Source organism: Quercus suber, unplaced genomic scaffold, assembly GCF_002906115.3.
Source record: "Quercus suber isolate HL8 unplaced genomic scaffold, Cork oak 2.0 scaffold_7, whole genome shotgun sequence".
NCBI classification, from domain to species: domain Eukaryota; kingdom Viridiplantae; phylum Streptophyta; class Magnoliopsida; order Fagales; family Fagaceae; genus Quercus; species Quercus suber.
The window spans coordinates 1,568,829-1,588,735 of NW_027069473.1; the positions used below are offsets into that span (position 1 = coordinate 1,568,829).

At 34.0% G+C, this 19,907-nt stretch overlaps 2 protein-coding genes across 2 annotated transcripts; both read right to left on the reverse strand.

Moving 5' to 3' along the window:
* Nucleotides 1-392: 392 nt before the first annotated feature.
* Nucleotides 393-1,727, reverse strand: LOC112017403 (aspartic proteinase CDR1-like). Its single transcript, XM_065774904.1, has one exon. It carries the CDS (start codon nucleotides 1,725-1,727, stop codon nucleotides 393-395), a length of 1,335 nt encoding a protein of 444 aa, XP_065630976.1.
* A 14,165-nt stretch (nucleotides 1,728-15,892) lies between these two features.
* LOC111983157 (aspartic proteinase CDR1) lies at nucleotides 15,893-17,241 on the reverse strand. Its single transcript, XM_024014822.2, has one exon. It carries the CDS (start codon nucleotides 17,231-17,233, stop codon nucleotides 15,893-15,895), a length of 1,341 nt encoding a protein of 446 aa, XP_023870590.2. The 5' UTR covers nucleotides 17,234-17,241.
* Nucleotides 17,242-19,907: the final 2,666 nt, after the last annotated feature.

The following is a 19,907-nucleotide window of genomic DNA, read 5'->3' on the forward strand; positions in this document are numbered from 1 at the left end:
CACAAAAAAATAAAAATTAAATAAAAAAAATAAAAATTAACTATCAAAATCATGCATGCTTAATATATATGAAACTTATAATTATTTGGAGGGCTGAAAGATGTTAGTATGATTTATATTTATTCATCCTTAAAAATGTATATTTATGCAATTTCATTGCGTAACATAAAATATATGACAATTCCATAGGGGAAAAATGACGCAATAATTCCATATAAGAGTAATGTGGTGAGCATGAAAGATAATTAAAAAAGTCAATTCATAATTATTTTTTTTAGGAAAATTCAATTCATAATCTATAACTACAATCCAGAATTTGTTTATTCAAAAAACTAACATACGAATTTATAAGATGGAAAAACACTAGATATAGAGGCATTTCAATTTCCATATTAAAGCTTGGTGCAATCCGTTGGCTTAAAGGACACAGATTTCTTCACAACGTCATAGCCTACCAAAAGATTGGATTGGGCCAAGTTACCGAAAATGCCGATTGAATCTACAGGAACGAAAGCCAAGCACACAACTTGCTTATCTACCCTAACGAAAGTGGTTCTAGAACTCAGATTCACGTCTGCACCGGTGAAATGCGCTGTGATACTTGGACCACTAAATTCATCTGATGAGGACTTGTAGCAGAGACTTAGAGATCCATTCGGGTCATCTGTAGTTGGTAAATTGATTTTATCTTTTACTGCAGATTCAAATTTGGGGTACAAGTTCGATGGCAACATTGTCAATGTTGTGCCTGAATCAATGATAATATTGCCTTCTGAGTTTCCAGATTCAGAAGGATTGATCAAGTCGATTCTTTTCCTGCCAACACTAATTGCTTCTAGTGTTAGGTAGTAGAAGGTTGTATATTCTCCGGAGACTAAGGGAGTAGACACGACTCCAGAACCGGATACGACTGCATTACTTCCAAAATTCAATTTGCTTGTGGTTTTACCTTGGGAAGTTAATGGAATCAAGCAGTAGGATAATTTTCCATCAATAGAAGAACCTAGTTGGGAAGTAAGAGAAATCGCGCCACGTCCAAGGCCAACAATGCCGGAACCTTGTGCTTCAAAGGTTCCAATGTTATCGTGTCCACACCCTAGGATAGTTTTAGGGAGAGGCACAGGGCGGCTTTTAGTTGATCCCAGAGTGAGAGTGTCGGTAGCAAGATCACCGTTTGAAAAAGATTGATCGCCATAAGCCACGGAATATAGGCAACTTGAACCTGCGTAGCCTGAGCATGAGCTTCCTGCTAGAGACCGACATAGGGATGAATCGCATGCAACTCTTTTGTATGTTCTTGACCTTTTTGGATCAAAAATTGGCGCTGTTTGATTGTAGCAGTCATTGCAAGGCTTGCACTGTAGCCAAGTCAAATCACTACCAGTATCGGCAATGCCTAGGATTTCAACTGGTGGTGTACCAACAGAGTATTTCATTAGGTATTCACCTCCATTTGAGATTATATATGCTTGAGCTACATTGGTAGAGAATGAGGAAGTTGGCTTAAAATGATTGACACGGCTAATGGAACGACGCAAAGCCTTGGCTATGCGCTGTGAAGGAGTTTCTGAAGGGTCATAGAAGGGAGAGTTTGGAGAGTCACGGTGGATTAGATCCACGCTAAAGCCTCCATTGGAAGCCTCAATGAGAGAGAAGCTACAGATAAAGACAATGGAGAATGTGGTCGCCGATGCAGCAAAGGAGAGAGGTGAGTGAGAAGATGTCATGACTGGTTGTGATGATGAGAATGTGAAAGATTCGATTGTAAATATAGCAATCTACACTACATTGGCGGAGAATAGAGAAATTTTAATACGAAATCAAGGAATGGGAAAGTCAACGACAATGATACGCTGTTTGTTTTTTCCATTCTTGTGTTGATTTTCTTTGACTTTTGTAGTATTGTTTTGTAAGATCTGATAACTTTGTCCAAAATAAAGAATGATTTTACATGCATTTTATAGAATTACAAAAATCAATTATTCCCTATAAGGCTGGGGAGAAGATGAAAATATGGTGATCATACGAAAGACAAATTCAAACATTTATTACACATAAAGGATGATTATCTTGAATTTGATCTTTTTTCTTTTTTGAGAATCAACCTGGTACTGGATTTAACTATGAAATATATTGAAAATTGAAAATAATTAACAGCATATTCACTCTTTTCTACAATAAAAATGGAAAATACTTTTCTTTTCTTTTTTTTTTTTTTGGAGAAAGAGGGAAAATACATTTTCTAACAAGAGAAATTTCGAAATTTTTCAATAGACCAATCTAGGATCGGATGTAACTATGAAATATCTGGGAAACTGAAAATAATTTGACAGAAAATTCACTCTTTTTACCATAAAAATGCACTATTTGTTTTTACATTGCGAAAAGTTGTTCTTTACAACTATGTGTTTTATTGGCTTATATTCCGTGTCAAATTTGATTGTAAGTTTATTCAATCTTTAGTACCCTATAGTTATTGTGGGATTTGATTGTAAAGGGTTGAGAGAGAGAGACAGAGAGAGAGAGAGAGAGAGAGAGAGAGAGAGAGAGAGAGAGATTCTGAAGACTCAAACAATTGAAGACTAAAGAGTTTTTGCAGGTAGCTCGCGACTAAGCATCCTACGAAGTGACTCATGTGACTTGCACATGCTGGAATGCGAAGAGTCAGGTCAGGATGGAGACAGTTGTGTTTTGCAAGTATCTCGCGAGTAAGGCGTTCCCGCGAGACACCCGTGAGACATTTTGTTCTGCCAGCCTATCCATTCTGATACATACTTTCTGTGCCTACACTATATACACCTACATTACCCACAAATGTTGATGAGTGCTTCTGAGAAAAAAACGCTAGCCAAACACCTTGAGAGTTAGAGATTGTTATACCCACAATCCTTTACATATTTGCTTGTGGAATTTTCTCAACTCCTACCTCTCCATTTCCATACCTTTGAGAGGTTGATAGCCCAAACACTTACCACACCCTTTCAAAGTATCAAGTGAAGTTTTGGTGCTGCTGGGAAGTATTGGAAGAAGCCAAAGATGGCAGATGCAACATAGGGCTTGTTGCAGGATTCGGAGAACTAGGTAAGATACAATTCTGAGAAGCCTTGTTGGAGTAGTAGCTTGGAGGGCTTAGGTACATCGGGTAGATTAGGCTTGGAGGGTCTCTTGCTAACCTATATATCTCAACTGATTGTCTAGTGGATCGATTTCCGCTTGGAGGGCGGCAGAGAGGTTTTTTGCCAAGTTCTTCGGTTTCCTCTTTGATAACACATCGGCGTGCTATCTTGTGTTTGCATCTTTCTTCCCTACTCTCTTACATTTCATTTTATTTTTGTGTTGCTTTATTTATGAATTAGAGTAGCTTGTTTTTTTATCCACTCGCTTTTACACTATTCCGCACTTAGTATTAAGCTAGTGTAAGATCAATTGAGCCGTAATTTTAATTTGGGGGTCTAAACAGCTCTTGTGTTTTCAACACATTTTTGAGCTTTCATATTGATTATCAATTTTTAAGAAATACTTTTTTGAAAATTATATTATTTTTCAAAATTCAGTAGCAACCTCAAAATGAGTTAGAAAACTATATTTTGACTTCTCTTATTTAGAGCCCGTTTGGATAAGTGTTTTCCTGGACAAAAACACACAGTTTGATATAAAACACAATATACATAATCATTTGGAGAAGTCATTTCAGCTAAATCACGTTTACAAATCGCACAAATACGCGGTTTCAAAAAAACAGTATCTAATTGCATTTTCAATATCGAGCAAATAGAACATTTTTGCACCGCTATTTTTTTCGTTCAAAAAACCAAAAATACCCCCAAATAGCTAGCTATATTATCCCTTTTTTTTTCTCTCTTTCAATAGTCACTCTTCACCAATTTCCCTTAGTAACCTCTACTTCGTTGAATTTCAGCCGATATATCAATTCCGGGCGATACTGAAAAGAACATACATTTTTATGTTTTAAACAATTTTTTCTTCTTTCCAGACCGGTACAAAATTACACACAAAATGCATCTTTCCCTCCCCTCACACCAGTCATACTTTCTGCCTCCCTTCATTTCTAACTCATCTTTACACTAACGATGAAGTCATGCCATTTAGTGGAGAGCGGCAGCACCGGTAAATATCCAGCAAGCTTCCTTGAGGAGGGGCTGAAGGTCTGAAGTTTTAAGAGAAAGAGAGAGTCTGAGGTGAAAGATAGAGGGAGTTGTGATGGAGCTGAAAGAGTCAAGGAAAGTAAAGAAACGTTTGATAGTAAAGTGATAAGTTTAAACGTGTGAAGATGAGTGCTTCTTGGAAATTGTAATGACATGTAGGTGGTACTTGTAGGTCTTAGGCATGTGATGTGGATCAGAGAAAGAAAAAGAAATTAATAAAGGTGGGAGGCAATTGGCAAGAGGCATCAAGCATGTGTTTGGTTTTATCTCCCACTATTTTAATTTTTCTAATTATTTAGGAGATGTTTGATAATGTTGTTCTAGTATTGTTGTTTGTATTTTTTGAAAATATGTGTAGGTAAAAAAGTGTGTGAAAATACATATTATATTGTTTAAAAACTAAAAACATGTGTTTAGACACATGTACTAAACGGGCTCTTAATCTTTTTCTACCAAGCTCCTCTCACGTAATATCTCATTTCTCACCTACTACCCCTTCTTTTTTATTATCTTTTTTTGGTCTTACACTTTTATCTCTGATAATTTTTTTTTTAATAAATTTATAATCTTAACAAGTTTAATTGCTTAACAAATTAACTTTTACCAAATAATAAGTTATAAATATGTAAATAATATTTATTTATTTTTAAAATATATACAAATAACTCGAAACGGTACACTAGTATTGACCGGTACAGAAATATATTGTTTCGCTGGTCAAACTGGTATAGCCTCCAGTACGAGATTGATTCCCTTGGTGATATCTGGTATTTGGGCTTAATAATTTTGACATATTAGTTGAAATATGAATTTATAATTATAAAAATTTTAAAATTTTATATGGATTTTGATTAATAACCAACAATATATAAAAAAATAGCAATAACTCGAAATGGCATACTGAAATAAACCGGTACCGAAATATTTCGTTTCAATTGACAAACCGAAATGGTATTCGGAACATTGCAGGTAACCATATTCTTCTTTCATTATTCTTGAATTTTTACTATAGATTTGAGCTTTTGCATGGTGGGTTTAACAATTTACTTCAATAGAAATTTTGGGTTTGGTTTTTAGTTCTTGGCAATGGGTATCTTTGGGAAGGAACTTTTCTTTGTTTGGATTATGAGTTTATGTGATTAAGTTTTGACTTGTTTCTAGTTTCTAGTGTTTGTGAATTCTAAATGGCTTGATGCGCAATGGTGTATAACATCTGGATCCAAAGGAACAATAGGGTACATAATGGGGTAGTTTAAACAGAGGAGCAGTTGGTAAGAGATATTTGCAGATATGTCAAAGCTAGGATGGCTACAAAGAGACCTGTTTGTAATTCAATTCTTAATAGAATGTTGTGTAATAATTGGGGGTTATCTTGGTCCTAGAGGAGAAGCAAAAAAATTTTTGTTGTCCTGTTATAATTTCTAGAAACTAGTTTGTAATTTGAGTTTGGTCTTTAGCGAAAGGACTTATTCTAATTACAGAAAAATTAAGATAGGCTTAACAATATAGTTAAATCCTTTTTTGGAATTTACTCTCAAAACAGCTATTTTTAAAACAGCTTATCCAAACACTTAATTTGGCTTTAAAAATAGAAAACGCATATTTTCACATTTTTACCAAATGCTTCTCTGTGGTTTTTAAAATGGAGTTTTCAAAATGCGCGTTTTAAAAATGCTAGTTTTTAAAACGCACATTTTGAAACAGCTTATCCAAACAGGCCCTTAGCTTAAGAGATAGTTTTACTTGATTCTCAAAAAATAATAAATAAATATAGTTTTACTTTGAAGTTTGAACCATTTTTTTTTTTTAAAAAACAATTATGTTCACATAAGGTTTTCTAATAATATAAACTTTTAAGAGATTAAATTCTATAAAGATGTGGAGTAAAACCTAAAACTTACCCCTCCAATCCTAACATACCACATCATCATATTACATATTAAAGAATAGTCACAACCTCACTTAATTAATTCTAATACTCATTTGAAAATCAAACTTAAATGTGAGTTTATTATAATGTTATTATGTGTGGTAGGATTTATTGAATTTTAAAAAAACTTATGTGGCAATCTTTTATTGGATGGTATAAAACATAAGTTTTACACCTTGTCCTTACCGAATTCAAAGAGCCATTATATTATGGTGGGAGCCACATATGCCGCTTTGTGTGAAACAAATTCCTTTACCAGAAGAGTGAGATGGTATGGACCGTGCTAGCTTTTGTTTGATTCATGTTAATGAAGTGAATATTCAAGGGAAAAAAACATTAAAATAATCAAAGTTTGACCAAGACTACCATTTTGAGTCCTTCAAGGCTATCACATTTTCATATATAAAAAACCTTAGAGTTTATAAAACAACTTCATCAAGAAATACAAGTGATATATTATGTCTAGATTGCTTCTTCTCAAGTGGTCATCCACCGCATCATATTATTTATGATACTAATACATATGTCAATAGGTCTTACTTACACTTAGGAGTTAGTGTGGGCTACTGTTAGCTGCTCATTTGAATGAACAGAGTAGAGAGAGATGAAAATTGACCTTTTAATAGTCAATTATGTTAAAATTGACCTTTTGTGGCACTGATATGTCTTCATCAAAGAAAACATTTCATTGCTATTAAGGCTGCTCTCTCGAACTTAGCTGGTGGAGTCTCTGCTAACACAAATGAGGCTGACACTTTTCATTATGGTCAAAATGATAAACTATAAAGGACAAAAATATTTTGTTTAAAATTTTTTAAAGGGTTGGGTTATTCGTTTTTGGTAAAATTGGTTAATTGAGCTTAATTGTTTTTAACTTTACCATTAGTAATTCTTGTGGCTAGGCTAATTTTTAGGGATGTTTATTTTGTTTTAGATCTTAGATCTAAAAATTTTTTTTAGTAGTTTTAAAAGGAGGAAAATGCTAGAGCTACAAATTTTTTTAAAAATTGCTGTTGTGTTGAGCAGTTATTAGTAAGTAAAAAATTGACTTTAGTGGTGGGCCCAAATGTAAAAGTATGGTCAGATGTGATATTGGTACTACCCAAAATGATGATGGAACTATCAAATGTGAGGAAAAAAATAGGGTACCACTGAATGTGACAAAAGTATGGTCATAAGTGATGTTGGAATTGCCCAATGTAATAATGGAACTGTCAAATGTGAGGAAAAAAAAAAAGGAACCGCCAAATGTGACAAACAAACAGTTACATGTGATGTTGAAACTGCATAATTTAAAGATAGAACCGTCAAATGTGAAAAAATAAAAATAAAAAACAAAAATAAAGGAACCACCAAATGTGACAAAAGTTGTCAAATGTGATGTTGAAATCTCACAATGTGAGGATGAAATTGTCAAATGTGAAAAAAAAAATAAGAGAACCACTGAATGTGACAAAAGAACTGTCACATGTGATGATGGAGAGGCACAATGTAAGGATGAAACCGTCAAATGTGAGAGGAAAGAAAAAAAGAACCACCAAATGTGACAAAAGTATTGTCAAATATGATGTTAAAACTATGCACAATGTGAGAATAGAACTATCAAATATGAGAAAAAAAAAATAAGAGAACCACCGAATGTGACAAAAGAACTGTCACATGTGATATTGGAACTACACAATGTGAGAAAGAAACTGCCAAAAGGAACCACCAAATATGACAAAAATGCTGTCAAATATGATGTTGGAACTACACAGTGCGAGGATGGAACCATCAAATATGAGAAAAAAATAAATGAACCACTGAATGTGACAAATGAATTGTCACATGTGATATTGGAAATGCACAATGTGAAAATGGAACCGTCAAATGTAAGGAAAAAAAAAAGGAACCACCAAATGTGACAAAAATATCATCAAATGGAATGTTGGAATTGCACAATGTGAAGATGAAACCGTCAAATGTGAGAGAGAGAAAAAAAAATCAAATGTGACAAAAGTACTGTCAAATGTGATATTAGAATTGCACAATATGAGGATGGAGCCATCAAATGTAAGAAAAAATAAGGGAACCACTAAGTGTGACAAAAGAATTGTCAAATGTGATATTAGAACTACACAATATAAGAATAGAACCATCAAATGTGATATTTTGGTAACTTGGTATAGCAAATTGCCTATTAGTAGGTACCATACCCTTTTTTTGGGTATAGTAGAATTACCCAATTATGAAATAAATGGGAAATTGAAAATAATTTAACAACGTTCCTTAATCTGTACCAAGTCAAATAGTTGACATTTTTGCTGAATTTATAGCCATCAAGGAAGATGCATATCCTTGGCTAGCCTAGGGGAGAAGTGTTTTCATTTTTAGCTAGGGCTATTCTCAACTTAATGTGCTGCATGTGCATTTTCATTATGTAATTCAAAATCTGTTTAGAACCCGGATGTTTTTCCCACGGTATCTTTTATGTCATGACACTAATTTATTAACTTCATAAGATATAAAAATAAAAAATCCAAGAGCCACAGTATCTTTTACACGCCGTTTATTTTTTGAAATAAAATATTTTACATATTTTACAATGTTTATTTGGATGTAAAATTTGGTCAACTGTAAACTTAAGCCCCCTAAAGTAAAATGTTTGGATCAGTAAAATATGTAAATGTATGTTGTTTGTTACCTTAGACTACTAAGAAGAATGTAAGGAGATGAAGAAAGAGGAAATAAAGGGTAAAAATGACAACAAGATATAAGATCTATTAATCTGAACATAATTTTAACACTTTCATTTAGTCCAAAGTTTTGGAGTGTAAATGTAGCAAATGAAACTTTTGTGGACTAAATTGTGATAAGGCCAAACGACAAGGATAAATTGTAATTTACCCCCAAAAAATGTTCTAAGGTTACCAACAAGTATAATGTAGTTATTGTCATATGTGAATGTAACATTGTTGCCATCTAAAACTAGCATGTAATCTGCATAGATGCATTTAAAATTAAACACAATTTGTATCATTAAAAATATAAATAATAAGTCAAATTATTAAAAAAACAAATAGCATGTAACACATGCATACACATGAATATATTTAAAATTAAACACAATTTTAATCATAAAAATATAAATAATTAGTCAAATTATTATTTTTTAAAAGTAAACATAATTAGTCACATATTACAATTCTTACCTAAATTTAATACTACTTATAATCATTTTTTTCCTAATTTTTAATAAGACAAGACAACAAGATATAAGATCTATTAATCTGAACATAATTTTAACACTTTCATTTAGTCCAAAGTTTTGGAGTGTAAATGTAGCAAATGAAACTTTTGTGGACTAAATTGTGATAAGGCCAAACGACAAGGATAAATTGTAATTTACCCCCAAAAAATGTTCTAAGGTTACCAACAAGTATAATGTAGTTATTGTCATATGTGAATGTAACATTGTTGCCATCTAAAACTAGCATGTAATCTGCATAGATGCATTTAAAATTAAACACAATTTGTATCATTAAAAATATAAATAATAAGTCAAATTATTAAAAAAACAAATAGCATGTAACACATGCATACACATGAATATATTTAAAATTAAACACAATTTTAATCATAAAAATATAAATAATTAGTCAAATTATTATTTTTTAAAAGTAAACATAATTAGTCACATATTACAATTCTTACCTAAATTTAATACTACTTATAATCATTTTTTTCCTAATTTTTAATAAGACAGAACTTGTGATAAAGGTTTAGCTTACCTCCAGTACTTTTTTAACTGGAAATATCCTTTTATTTTAAATATACAATAGCAAGTGGTAGTAAGTTTTAATCCCCACCTTTTATTTAGTTAGTAGATGATGTGGCAATCTTTGGACAAAATTGCTAAATGCCCCTTTTGGGCAAACTAAGCAATGTTTTGCCCACTTTCTCAAACTAATTAGGGAAATGCCCCTCTTTTGAAACTCGATTTTCTCAAAATCGAGTTATAAAAAAAAAAAAAATTCTGGAGCCCTATAGCGGCGTTTTTAAGGACCTATAGTGATGTTTTCATGACCTATAGTGACGTTTTGTAACTCGACTTCCATTAAATTGAGTTATAGGCAATTTTTTTTAATTTTTTTTTACCTATAACTCGATTTCTTATAAATCGAGTTACAAAACGTCACTATAGGTCCTAAAATCGTCACTATAGGCTCCTTAAAAACGCCGCTATAGGGTCTAAATCGATTTTCAGAAACTCGATTTTCAAAAGAGGGGCATTTCCCTAATTAGTTTGAGAAAGAGGGCAAAACGCTGCTTAGTTTGCCCAAAATGGGCATTTAGCAATTTTGTCCGGCAATCTTTCATTAAAACAAAAGAAAATTCCATTTAAAAAAGTATTGAAGGTAAGCCAAATCCATGTGATGATCTTTGTTATGTGCAATTTTTATTGAGTATATGTGATTGGTTTTTTTTTTTTAATTTTATAGTTCATTAATATTAGATTCCTAATATTTTGTACTCGTTAACTCACTCGGTATAAAAATTAAAAAAATTAAGTGGACACATGGCACAAAATTAGCCGACAATTGAATTCTAATTTAGAATCTAATTGAATTTTCTCTAAACTTTGACTTAAATTATATATATAGATGGTTATATAAGGAATCTATGTGTATAACGAAAGACGTTGGCTTTTGATTGACCTTATAAAATATTATCACATAAGTTTTTGAGGCCTCAACCCAAACTTATAGTGGCAATCCAAGAATTTTCGTATTCAATTTCTACGTATATATTATTTTTACTTACTATTATCTAATAAGTTATAAAAATAAAAATGAGTTTGGCTTACCTGCAGTTTTTTTTTTTTTTTTGGTAATCCCCACCCCCAGTCAATAATGTAATAACTATCATCATCCAATAACAGAGGAAATGTAAGGTTATGATAAAATGCCAATTTTAGAGGGGGTTTGGTTTACTTTCAGTACTTTTTTCACTAGAATCTCATTTTATTTTAATGAGAAAATGACATATCACCCACTAACTAAATAAAATGCAGAAATTAAAACCCACTACTACTTATCATTATATATTTAAAATAAAATGAGACCTCTAGTTAAAAAAGTACTTGAGGTAAACCAAACAAGGAAGTCAATACCATACCGGAGGCTGTACCGGTTTGGCCAACGGTACGATATATTTCGGATACCGGTCAATACCAACGTACCGTTTCGGATTTACCACTATTTTGTATTATTTTATACAATACACAAAGTTATATTTCTAATAACTCAATATATCACATTAGCAACTTTTTATATATATATTTTTTATGGAGTTATTAACTTTTACCACAACTCCTTATATGATAAGTTGTGAGAGGTGAAAAAAATTGTGAGTATATGTGGGTTCACATTTTCATCACTTACAACTCTTCACACGACAAATTATGACAAAAATTGTTTAAAATATTGTAATATTAACATTGTTCTAAATATAAATTAGTTACAATACCATGACAATATGGCAATACATGTACATTATGTCACATCATTTGGGCTCAAAGGCCAAAGCTGAAAAGAAGTGATGTAGAGCTTTCAGCCTTTCACGTGGAGAGCTCATCTTTTATCCAAAATTTAAAAGCTTTCAATATTTCCAATGCTTGGCAGTGTACTGTAGTCACGTGGAGAGCTTAGGGAACTTCAAAACAAATACAAAACAAAGAAAGAGAAAGTAGAAACCATTTTATTTATTTAACGATAATAAGAAAAGTATGTTATTCATTTTGTAAACGTGTACAAATTATCTAATCTCACGCCTGCCTAATGNTCTTACCTTGAAGATCCTCAGCTTGTTTGCCATGACCAGACTCCTTGGGAGCTTCAGGAAGGGCAGGAGGGACTTGGTCGACTAAAGGCTATTCCAAGGCCTCTGGGAGTTGTTTGGAGGGAAAGGAGTCAGGACCTGGGAGTTCATGAATTTCAGGATCATAGTAGACGTTCCCAGGTCGCCTTAAGTCAGATTCTGCAGGGATCTCAGCAGCATCGAGGGCTTTACCCCATGTTCTATCACAGTAATCCCTACAAACTGTAGAAAATTCCTCTGTGAGTCTGACTTGAGTCTCTTCCACCCCAAGCTTGTATGCTGCATGCTTTTCAGTTTCGATTGCCTCTTTGACTAATTGGGCAGCGTCCTTGGCTTTTTGAAGCTCAGCTCAAAGATCCTTGACTATTTGTCTCTCTGTCTCCAGATTAATCTCAGTCATGTGCAATTGCTTGTGTTGATCTTCGGCCTGCTTTTCAGCATTCTTAAGGCCTGCATCAAGACTATTTCTTTCTTTGGTCATTTCTTTTAGCTGTTCGGACAACTTAGAATAGTCTTCCTTCAGATTACCTAGAGATTTTTCAACCTCAGACCAAGAATAGTCTTCTGCCTGGGCTTCATTACGATCATTTTTATTCCATTCCTCGGCCACATAAATTTACTGGGTAATCTACATAACAGAATAAAATTTTTTAGTATAAAATAAAGAAAAAGGGCAAATAAAAAGGACCAACAGTTTAATTGGAAAAGTAGATCAATTCCCTTACCATGGCCAAGTCCCTCTTAAGGGATAGGAAGAGTTCATGCTGATTGAAGTGTTTGTAAGCCTACATATCCTTTGGTAGGAGAAGTGGTTGCTCTAGGGCCTCAGCAATGAGACCTACCTTCCTCTCTTGATAATTTTTGACTGTGGTGTCCCAAGGGAAGGGAACACCATCCAACTCTAGCTTGGGGACCAGTGCGCTGTCCTCAGCGCATATCAGTAATGAGAGTGTCGTCTTGGCTCTCAACAGACGAAGCCCTTTTTCCCAGTTGGTCCTTAGCCACTCTCTGCTGTTTATTTCCTTTTGAAGGCTCCTCCCCACTTTCCTCAAGAGCTGTATTAGGCCTTTTCTTTTTTAGCTCAGGGATTGGCTTTAGGCTGAGGTTAACAGGGAGCTGAGGAGGGGGTGGAGGAAGATTAACAGTGGGCTGAGACTTGGTGATTTCTGTGGGCACTGTTGCTTTGTTCCTTGTCTTCATGAGGTCTCTTAAACTCATAGCCATCTACTCTTCCTCTTCCGATGAGTTGTCTGGAATGGAAGTTATTAAAGCAAGAGCGTGGACGCTGGATTGTCTGTCAGTCTCCTCTTCGGCGTCCGAAAGAGGAATCACTTGAACCTTTCTTGGTGCTTCTTCTTCAAAATGGAACTTATCAATCTGTTCCTCAAGTGAAGAGGTTGAGGAAGCAACTCTTTCCCTTGTTGTGACTGCTTCAAAGGGAATCTGTTAAACTGGCTGGATGAATAGTGGTACACCCTGTGGGTTTGGATGTGGTACAGGAGAAAGATCGAACGGAGCTAAAAAATTAGGCTGAGAGACGTCTATTCGGTTTATCCGATCGTCTCCTTGCCTTATAGCATTACCAATCGGTTGAAATGCATTTGAGAGCGGCTTGAAACTGAGAATAAGATGGGCGGCCCGAAGTTGCCCGTCTTCACTTACAAAAATCTCTGATCTCAGTAGATAATTGAGCGTAGCAATGTTAGTCAGACTGAGTTGAGGAGCAACGTGTGTTTTATCTGTTAACACCACAACAGAATTAAGCATAATTAGAAACTTAAAAACACTGATACAAAGAGAAGAAAAACAATGCTAAATGACGAGGGCCCTACATCTATTGTTGGGAAACCTAAATCTAGGATATCCCACCTGGCTCTCCTGGTTGGGTTGGGCAATGAAGACCGTCATGCCACGCACCCGAGACGATTAGATAGTCATTTTTCATTCTCTTGTTAGACTTAGGAAGATAGGAGATGAGCATAACAATGTCGGATCGGGATTTAAGATAAAATCCCACCCCTTTTTGTCTATGACACTCGTACATATAGACTACATCAAGCCAAGTGAGCTCCAAGCCTAAGTGACGATTCAAAGTGTCAATCACTCCTAGAATCCTAAAGACGTTGGGTGCGCACTGATCAGGAGAAAGCCTGTGTAGTTTTTCGTAATAGGACCCATAGGAAGAGTCATTCCCCTTCGATGAATGCTATCATAGGGATTATGACTTCTCCCTCTCTTCGGTCAAGTAGTAGTCCTTTTGGGGAACAATACCGCAAGTTTACGTCTTGTGGTATGTGATACGTCTCCTTAAATGTTTCTATCAAGGTAGGGCTATCAACTAAATACTTAAATCTACCCATCTCGGATAAGTAAAAAAGAAGAAATACTAAAAGCGATAACTGGGAAATGAAAATTCAAAGGCCAAGGAGGAATGAAAGGTTTGAAGAAATTGAAACTTACACAAACTGGGTTGAAGAATGATCCTTGAATTTGTAGAAGGATTCTTGTGGGTTTTTAAAGAAATGAGATTGATGATTTGAGAAACTTTGTGAGTTTGAATGCTTGAGTTCGTTGGAGAGTTTGAGAGTTTGTAAAGTAAAGGAAAAATGATCTCCTTTGAGGCTTTATACAGGGGCCAGAAAATGAGTGGGAGTTATCCTGCCCAAATCCTGAGGAAAAATGTCATTCGTTGGATTAGTGGTTCATTGTTGGATGCCAAAGATATAGCGTCGCTTGGAGCAATCAATAACGCTTCGTAAATATCGAAATGTTAGCAGCAATAATGAAGCGCCTAAATCTATGCTCCTACACGTGTAAACTTAGGTAATTTTTACATTTTTAGCCTTTATTTGTGGCAGATCAAAATCTCATTTTTTTCCTCGAATGTGAGGGAAAAATTAAAATTTTGAGGGGCTATTGTGGGGATAAAAGCTCAAATTTATATATTGGGCCTTGGGCCTTATTTGAAGATACGAGTACGTCCGAGGAGGAGCAAATGATTGGGAAAGGCCTCGGACTGGAGAACCATGCAAGGAAATGATAGAGGAATCTAGTCCGAGGAGTATGTCCTCCTCGGATATAAGGGATATCGGTCAAGCAAATACCTGGGTAGTTTAAGTGACCTTCTTGGCAGTTCCAACGATAAGGATGAACTTCAGGCATGTATAAAGATAATAAGAATAGAGAAATATCTAAAGGAAAAGCTGCTACAACCGCATTAAACGCACTGCAGCAACTTTTTTGGCCGCATTTATGTGGAGAAGACTCCTGAACAGTGCAGTCTCAGCTACCACCGCTTATGGAGAACCAAAGAAGGTACTTGATGAGATATGTACTCAAGTGAATGCTTAGATGAAGAACAAGTGGACGATCAAGATGGTCTAAAAGAAAACTATATAGATGTAAGAGACCTTTCATGGGGAGGGGGATTGGAGTAAATGGAGAGTGAGAAAGAAGGAAGATTTACTATAGCTCTAAGAATTGAATTAGCTTTTAATCTCCTCGGACATCAATTTATTGAAGTTTGAAGTTGGTTTTTGCACTTATTCATCTTTGAAAGTCTTGATTAACTGTTATTTAGTTCACAAATAGCCCAGTTATTTCACCTACTCTCTACAAATTTATTGTATTGGGCTTATTGGGCTTACATCCCATATCTTTTGAGCTTGAGCTAAAAATCTTGACCCTACAATATGTATATAAAAATGAAAGATTTGAACTTTTGGATCAACAACATAATACTTGCTTTTATCATGTATGATAAAAATTAATTTTCTCCATAATACTTGCTCATATCATGTACGATAAAAATTGATTTTTGGTATTGATGTGATTTAGGTCCCTTATGGAAGGGGTTGGGTGGGCGAGCATTTTACCTATTTGAAAAAAAAAAAAAAAAAAACCAAAGAAAAAGGATGCAATCATTTTAATTTCCAGCTTAGAGCTTGGTGCAATCTGTTGGCTTGAAAGATACAGTTTTCTTCACTAGGTCATAGCCTACCAACAAGTTGGACTGGGCCAAGTTACCGAAGATGGAAAGTGTTTCACCAGCCCCAAAAGCCAAGCACAAAAATTTCTCACTTAGTCTAATGAAGGTGGTTTTTGGACTCAACATTACATCTGCACCAGTAAAATGTGCTGTGATTCTTGGTGCACCTATATCATCTTTTGAGGTCTTGTAGCAAAGACTTAGAATTAGACTCGGGTCATCACTGCGCTTTAAATGAATTGCTTCTTCTACTGCTAATTCAAACTTGGAGTAGAAATATTCTGGCAATATTGTCACTGTTGTGCCCGAATCAATGATAATATTTCCCTTTAAATCTTCGAACGCAGAAGAATCGCTTAACTCCAATCTTTTTCTGCCAACACTCATTGCTTCGAGTGTTAAGAAGTAGTAGGTGACCGGGTTTTGGGGGTTCTGAACTATGGGAGTAGATACGACTCCAGAACCCGAAACCACCGCATTGCTACCGAAATTCAATTTGCTTGAGTTTTTGCCTTTTGAATTTAATGGTATCAAGCAGTGGGAGAACTTGCCACCAATAGAAGAATGCAATTGGGAAACAAGGGAAACCACGCCGCCTCCAAGGCCAACAATGCCAGAACCTTCCTTACCAAATGATCCATGATTATCATGTCCACATCCTATGATAGTCTTAGGAAAAGGCACAGACTGACTTGCAGTTGATCCTAGAGTGAGAGTGTCCATAGCAAGTTCTCCATTTGTGAATGAAGAATCGCCATAAGACATAGAATATTGGCAATTTTTTCCATCATTTGAGCACTTGGTTCTTTCTAGAGACTTACACTGACATGAAGAGCAAGAAACTTTTTTGTAGGTTTCGGACTTTTTAGGATCAAAAAGTGGAGCTGTTTGGTTGTAGCACTTAGTGCAAGGTGTGCACTGTATCCAAATCAAATCACTACCAGTATCAACAATGCTTAGCATTGGCACTGGTGGTGTACCAACAGAGTATTTTATTAGGAATTCACCGCTATTCGAGATTAAATCTGTTTGGAGTGAATTGGTAGAGACTGAGGACTTTGGCTTAAAATGATTGACACGGTTAACAGAACGATGCAAGGCATTAGCGATGCGTTGCGATGAAGTTTCTGAAGGGTTATAGAAGGGAGAGTTTGGGGAGTCACGGTGGATGAGATCCACACTAAAGCCCCCATTGAGAGCTTCAGTGAGAGAGAAGCTACAAAGAAAGACAATGGAGAACGTAGTTGCCAATGTAGCAAAAGAGAGAAGCGAGTGATGATGAGATGCCATGATTTTCATTTGGAGATGGTGAAGATGAAAATGTGCAGGATCTAAGTGTATGTTTATAAATATCACCCTACATGGAGTAATTATTCTTGAAGAACACGAAACAAAAATAATACTCTCTTTTCTCACATTATAATAGATTATAGATCCCATTAAACAAATTTATTGACAACAGGGGTAGTGCATTAATGTAATTCAGGTGTATTTTAAAGCATTCACACCAATCCATCTACAATAGAATGAGTCCCACAATTTGCCCAACAACCCCAAAAAACTCCCATATTAGCTTATGAAAAGTTGTACAAAATAAGATTCTAGTTACAGTAACAGTACAAATAAATATACGATTACGGTTTATATGCAAATTTATTTTTTAATATTTCTTTACTTATAAAGATGAAGATAGATGATTTGGGAGAGTAATGAAAAATTGATAAAGAAATACTATTTTCATAAAATATAGAGGAAAATAGATAATTTGATATGAAATTATTATTATTATTATTTTTTTGAGATAGGAAATGTGAGAGTTTTTGAAAAGTGGTCATGTATAATAAAAAAAAGTAAGTTCTTATATTAGCCTATGAAAATAATATATAATTAAAGATAAATTTTATGCAAATTTATTTATTTATTTTAATTGAGGAATGCATATAGGATAAAGACAAAGATACATAACCTTATTGTAACAGATGATATACAAGAATCAATTTGCATGTAACAGTCGGGAATAATATGGGTTCATTTGGATAGAACTGCCACATGTATTGCCACATCAGCATAAACTTAAAAAAACTTCGTGTATTTCATTTTTCTTTTTTTCCTTTCATTTTCTTTTGCTTTGCTTTCTTGGGAAACAAACATGATTAGAAACCCATAATTGAAAAATTCAACTTCATTTTCCTGCATTTTCCAGAAATCAAACAAGGAAAAACAATATTAATGAAAAAGCAAAAATTGCAAAACTAACAACAAACCCATTTATGAAAGAAACTTCATATACACAATATTTATGTTGATTGTAGAAATTTAAAGGCCCTCCACAAAGTCCACTATTATTTTCATAGCTCACAGGCGTAATTTTATTGATGCTGATAAAGTTTAATACTAGGCATAACAACAAATTGTTAGTAACACTAAAGAATTTTATGGACTATTTTGATCTTTGGGTTGGATTGGGTTTAAAGAAGAAATATAAAATGATGCTAACAAGCACGACACTTTTGTCCATAAAATCATGCTAACAAGCACGACAATTTATGAACTTTTTGTCCATTAGCACAAGTTGGCTATTACCATTACATACGATTATTTTCTTTCTAATTTAAACTAGTGAGTACTCTGTGTAATGCACTTCAAAAAAAAAAAAAAAAAGATTTCTTATCTCCTTTATTTTTGTATGAATATGAATATGAAAATTAATAATTATTGTAGTTATTAATAATCTTTTATTTTTTGTTTAAATGTGAAAGTTAATATTTATGATGATTATTAACTGTCTTTTTTTTTTTTTTTTTTTCAATTATAGAATTTAATAATTATGATAGTTGTTAATATGTAATTATGGTACTTATTAATGTTTTGTGTCAAGATTCTAATGGAGCATTTAAATATAGAATATAATTTAAACTAATTCAAAAATATTTATTAGAATAATGTCCTCTAAAAGAGTTTGGTTTCAAGGAAGTCAATTCCATACTGTACCGGTCGGTACGGTCGATATATATATCGTACCGGTTAGTGTACCAGTACCGATTACCCTCTTATTTCATACCGGAAAAAATACCGGCTGTACCAGCCGCGTATTGGTTGTACCAGCGAAATCTAGCTGTTTCGGCTGGTAAATGGATGCCGAAACACGAAAAGTCTCATTTGTGAGGAAAGAAAATAGAGAAGAAGGAGAAAAGGAAGAAGACAACGACGAATCGGGGGTGGCACCGAGAAGCAACTGCTTCTTCTTCTTCTTCTTCTTTCCTTTTTTTTTTTCTTCTTCTTCTTTGTCGGTCTATCCGTCTCCTTCTTTCTTTTTTTTTTTTTTTTTGCTGATCCTTTTTTTCTTCTTCTTCTCTGTCGGTTTGTCCATCTCCCTCTCTTTTTTTTTTTTAGCTAAACTTTGGCATGTATGTGGTTTTAAAATTAAAATAAAAAAAAAAAAAAAAAAAACAAACAAACAAACAAACAAACAAATAAATAAACAAACTTTTAAAAGCACTTGGATTATCAACAAAAATAAAACTTTTAAAAGTACCATACCAAAATAGAAAGTGTGAGAATTGTGGGTATTCTTCTGAATAAATATTTTCATCTTCTTTTTTTCTTTTCTTTTTTGGATAAACTACATAATTAGTCCTTAACATTTACACTATATCTCAATATAATCTCTACCGTTTCAAATTTGTCAATTTAGTCCCTAACATTTTAGTTTTGTATCAAAATAGTCTCAACTGTTAAGTGATAAAATAGAAAATGTTGACATGGCTAATAATCAATACACATGCATTGTTACGTCAACATAAGCTTTTAAAAAACTAGTTTCATGTGTCCTTCAAATTTTTTTTTTTTTTCCTTTCATTTTCTTTTGCTTTGCTTTCTTGGGAAACAAACAGGATTATAAACCCAGAATTGAAAAATTAAACTTCATTTTCCTTGCACTTTCCTAGCAACCAGACCAAGGAAA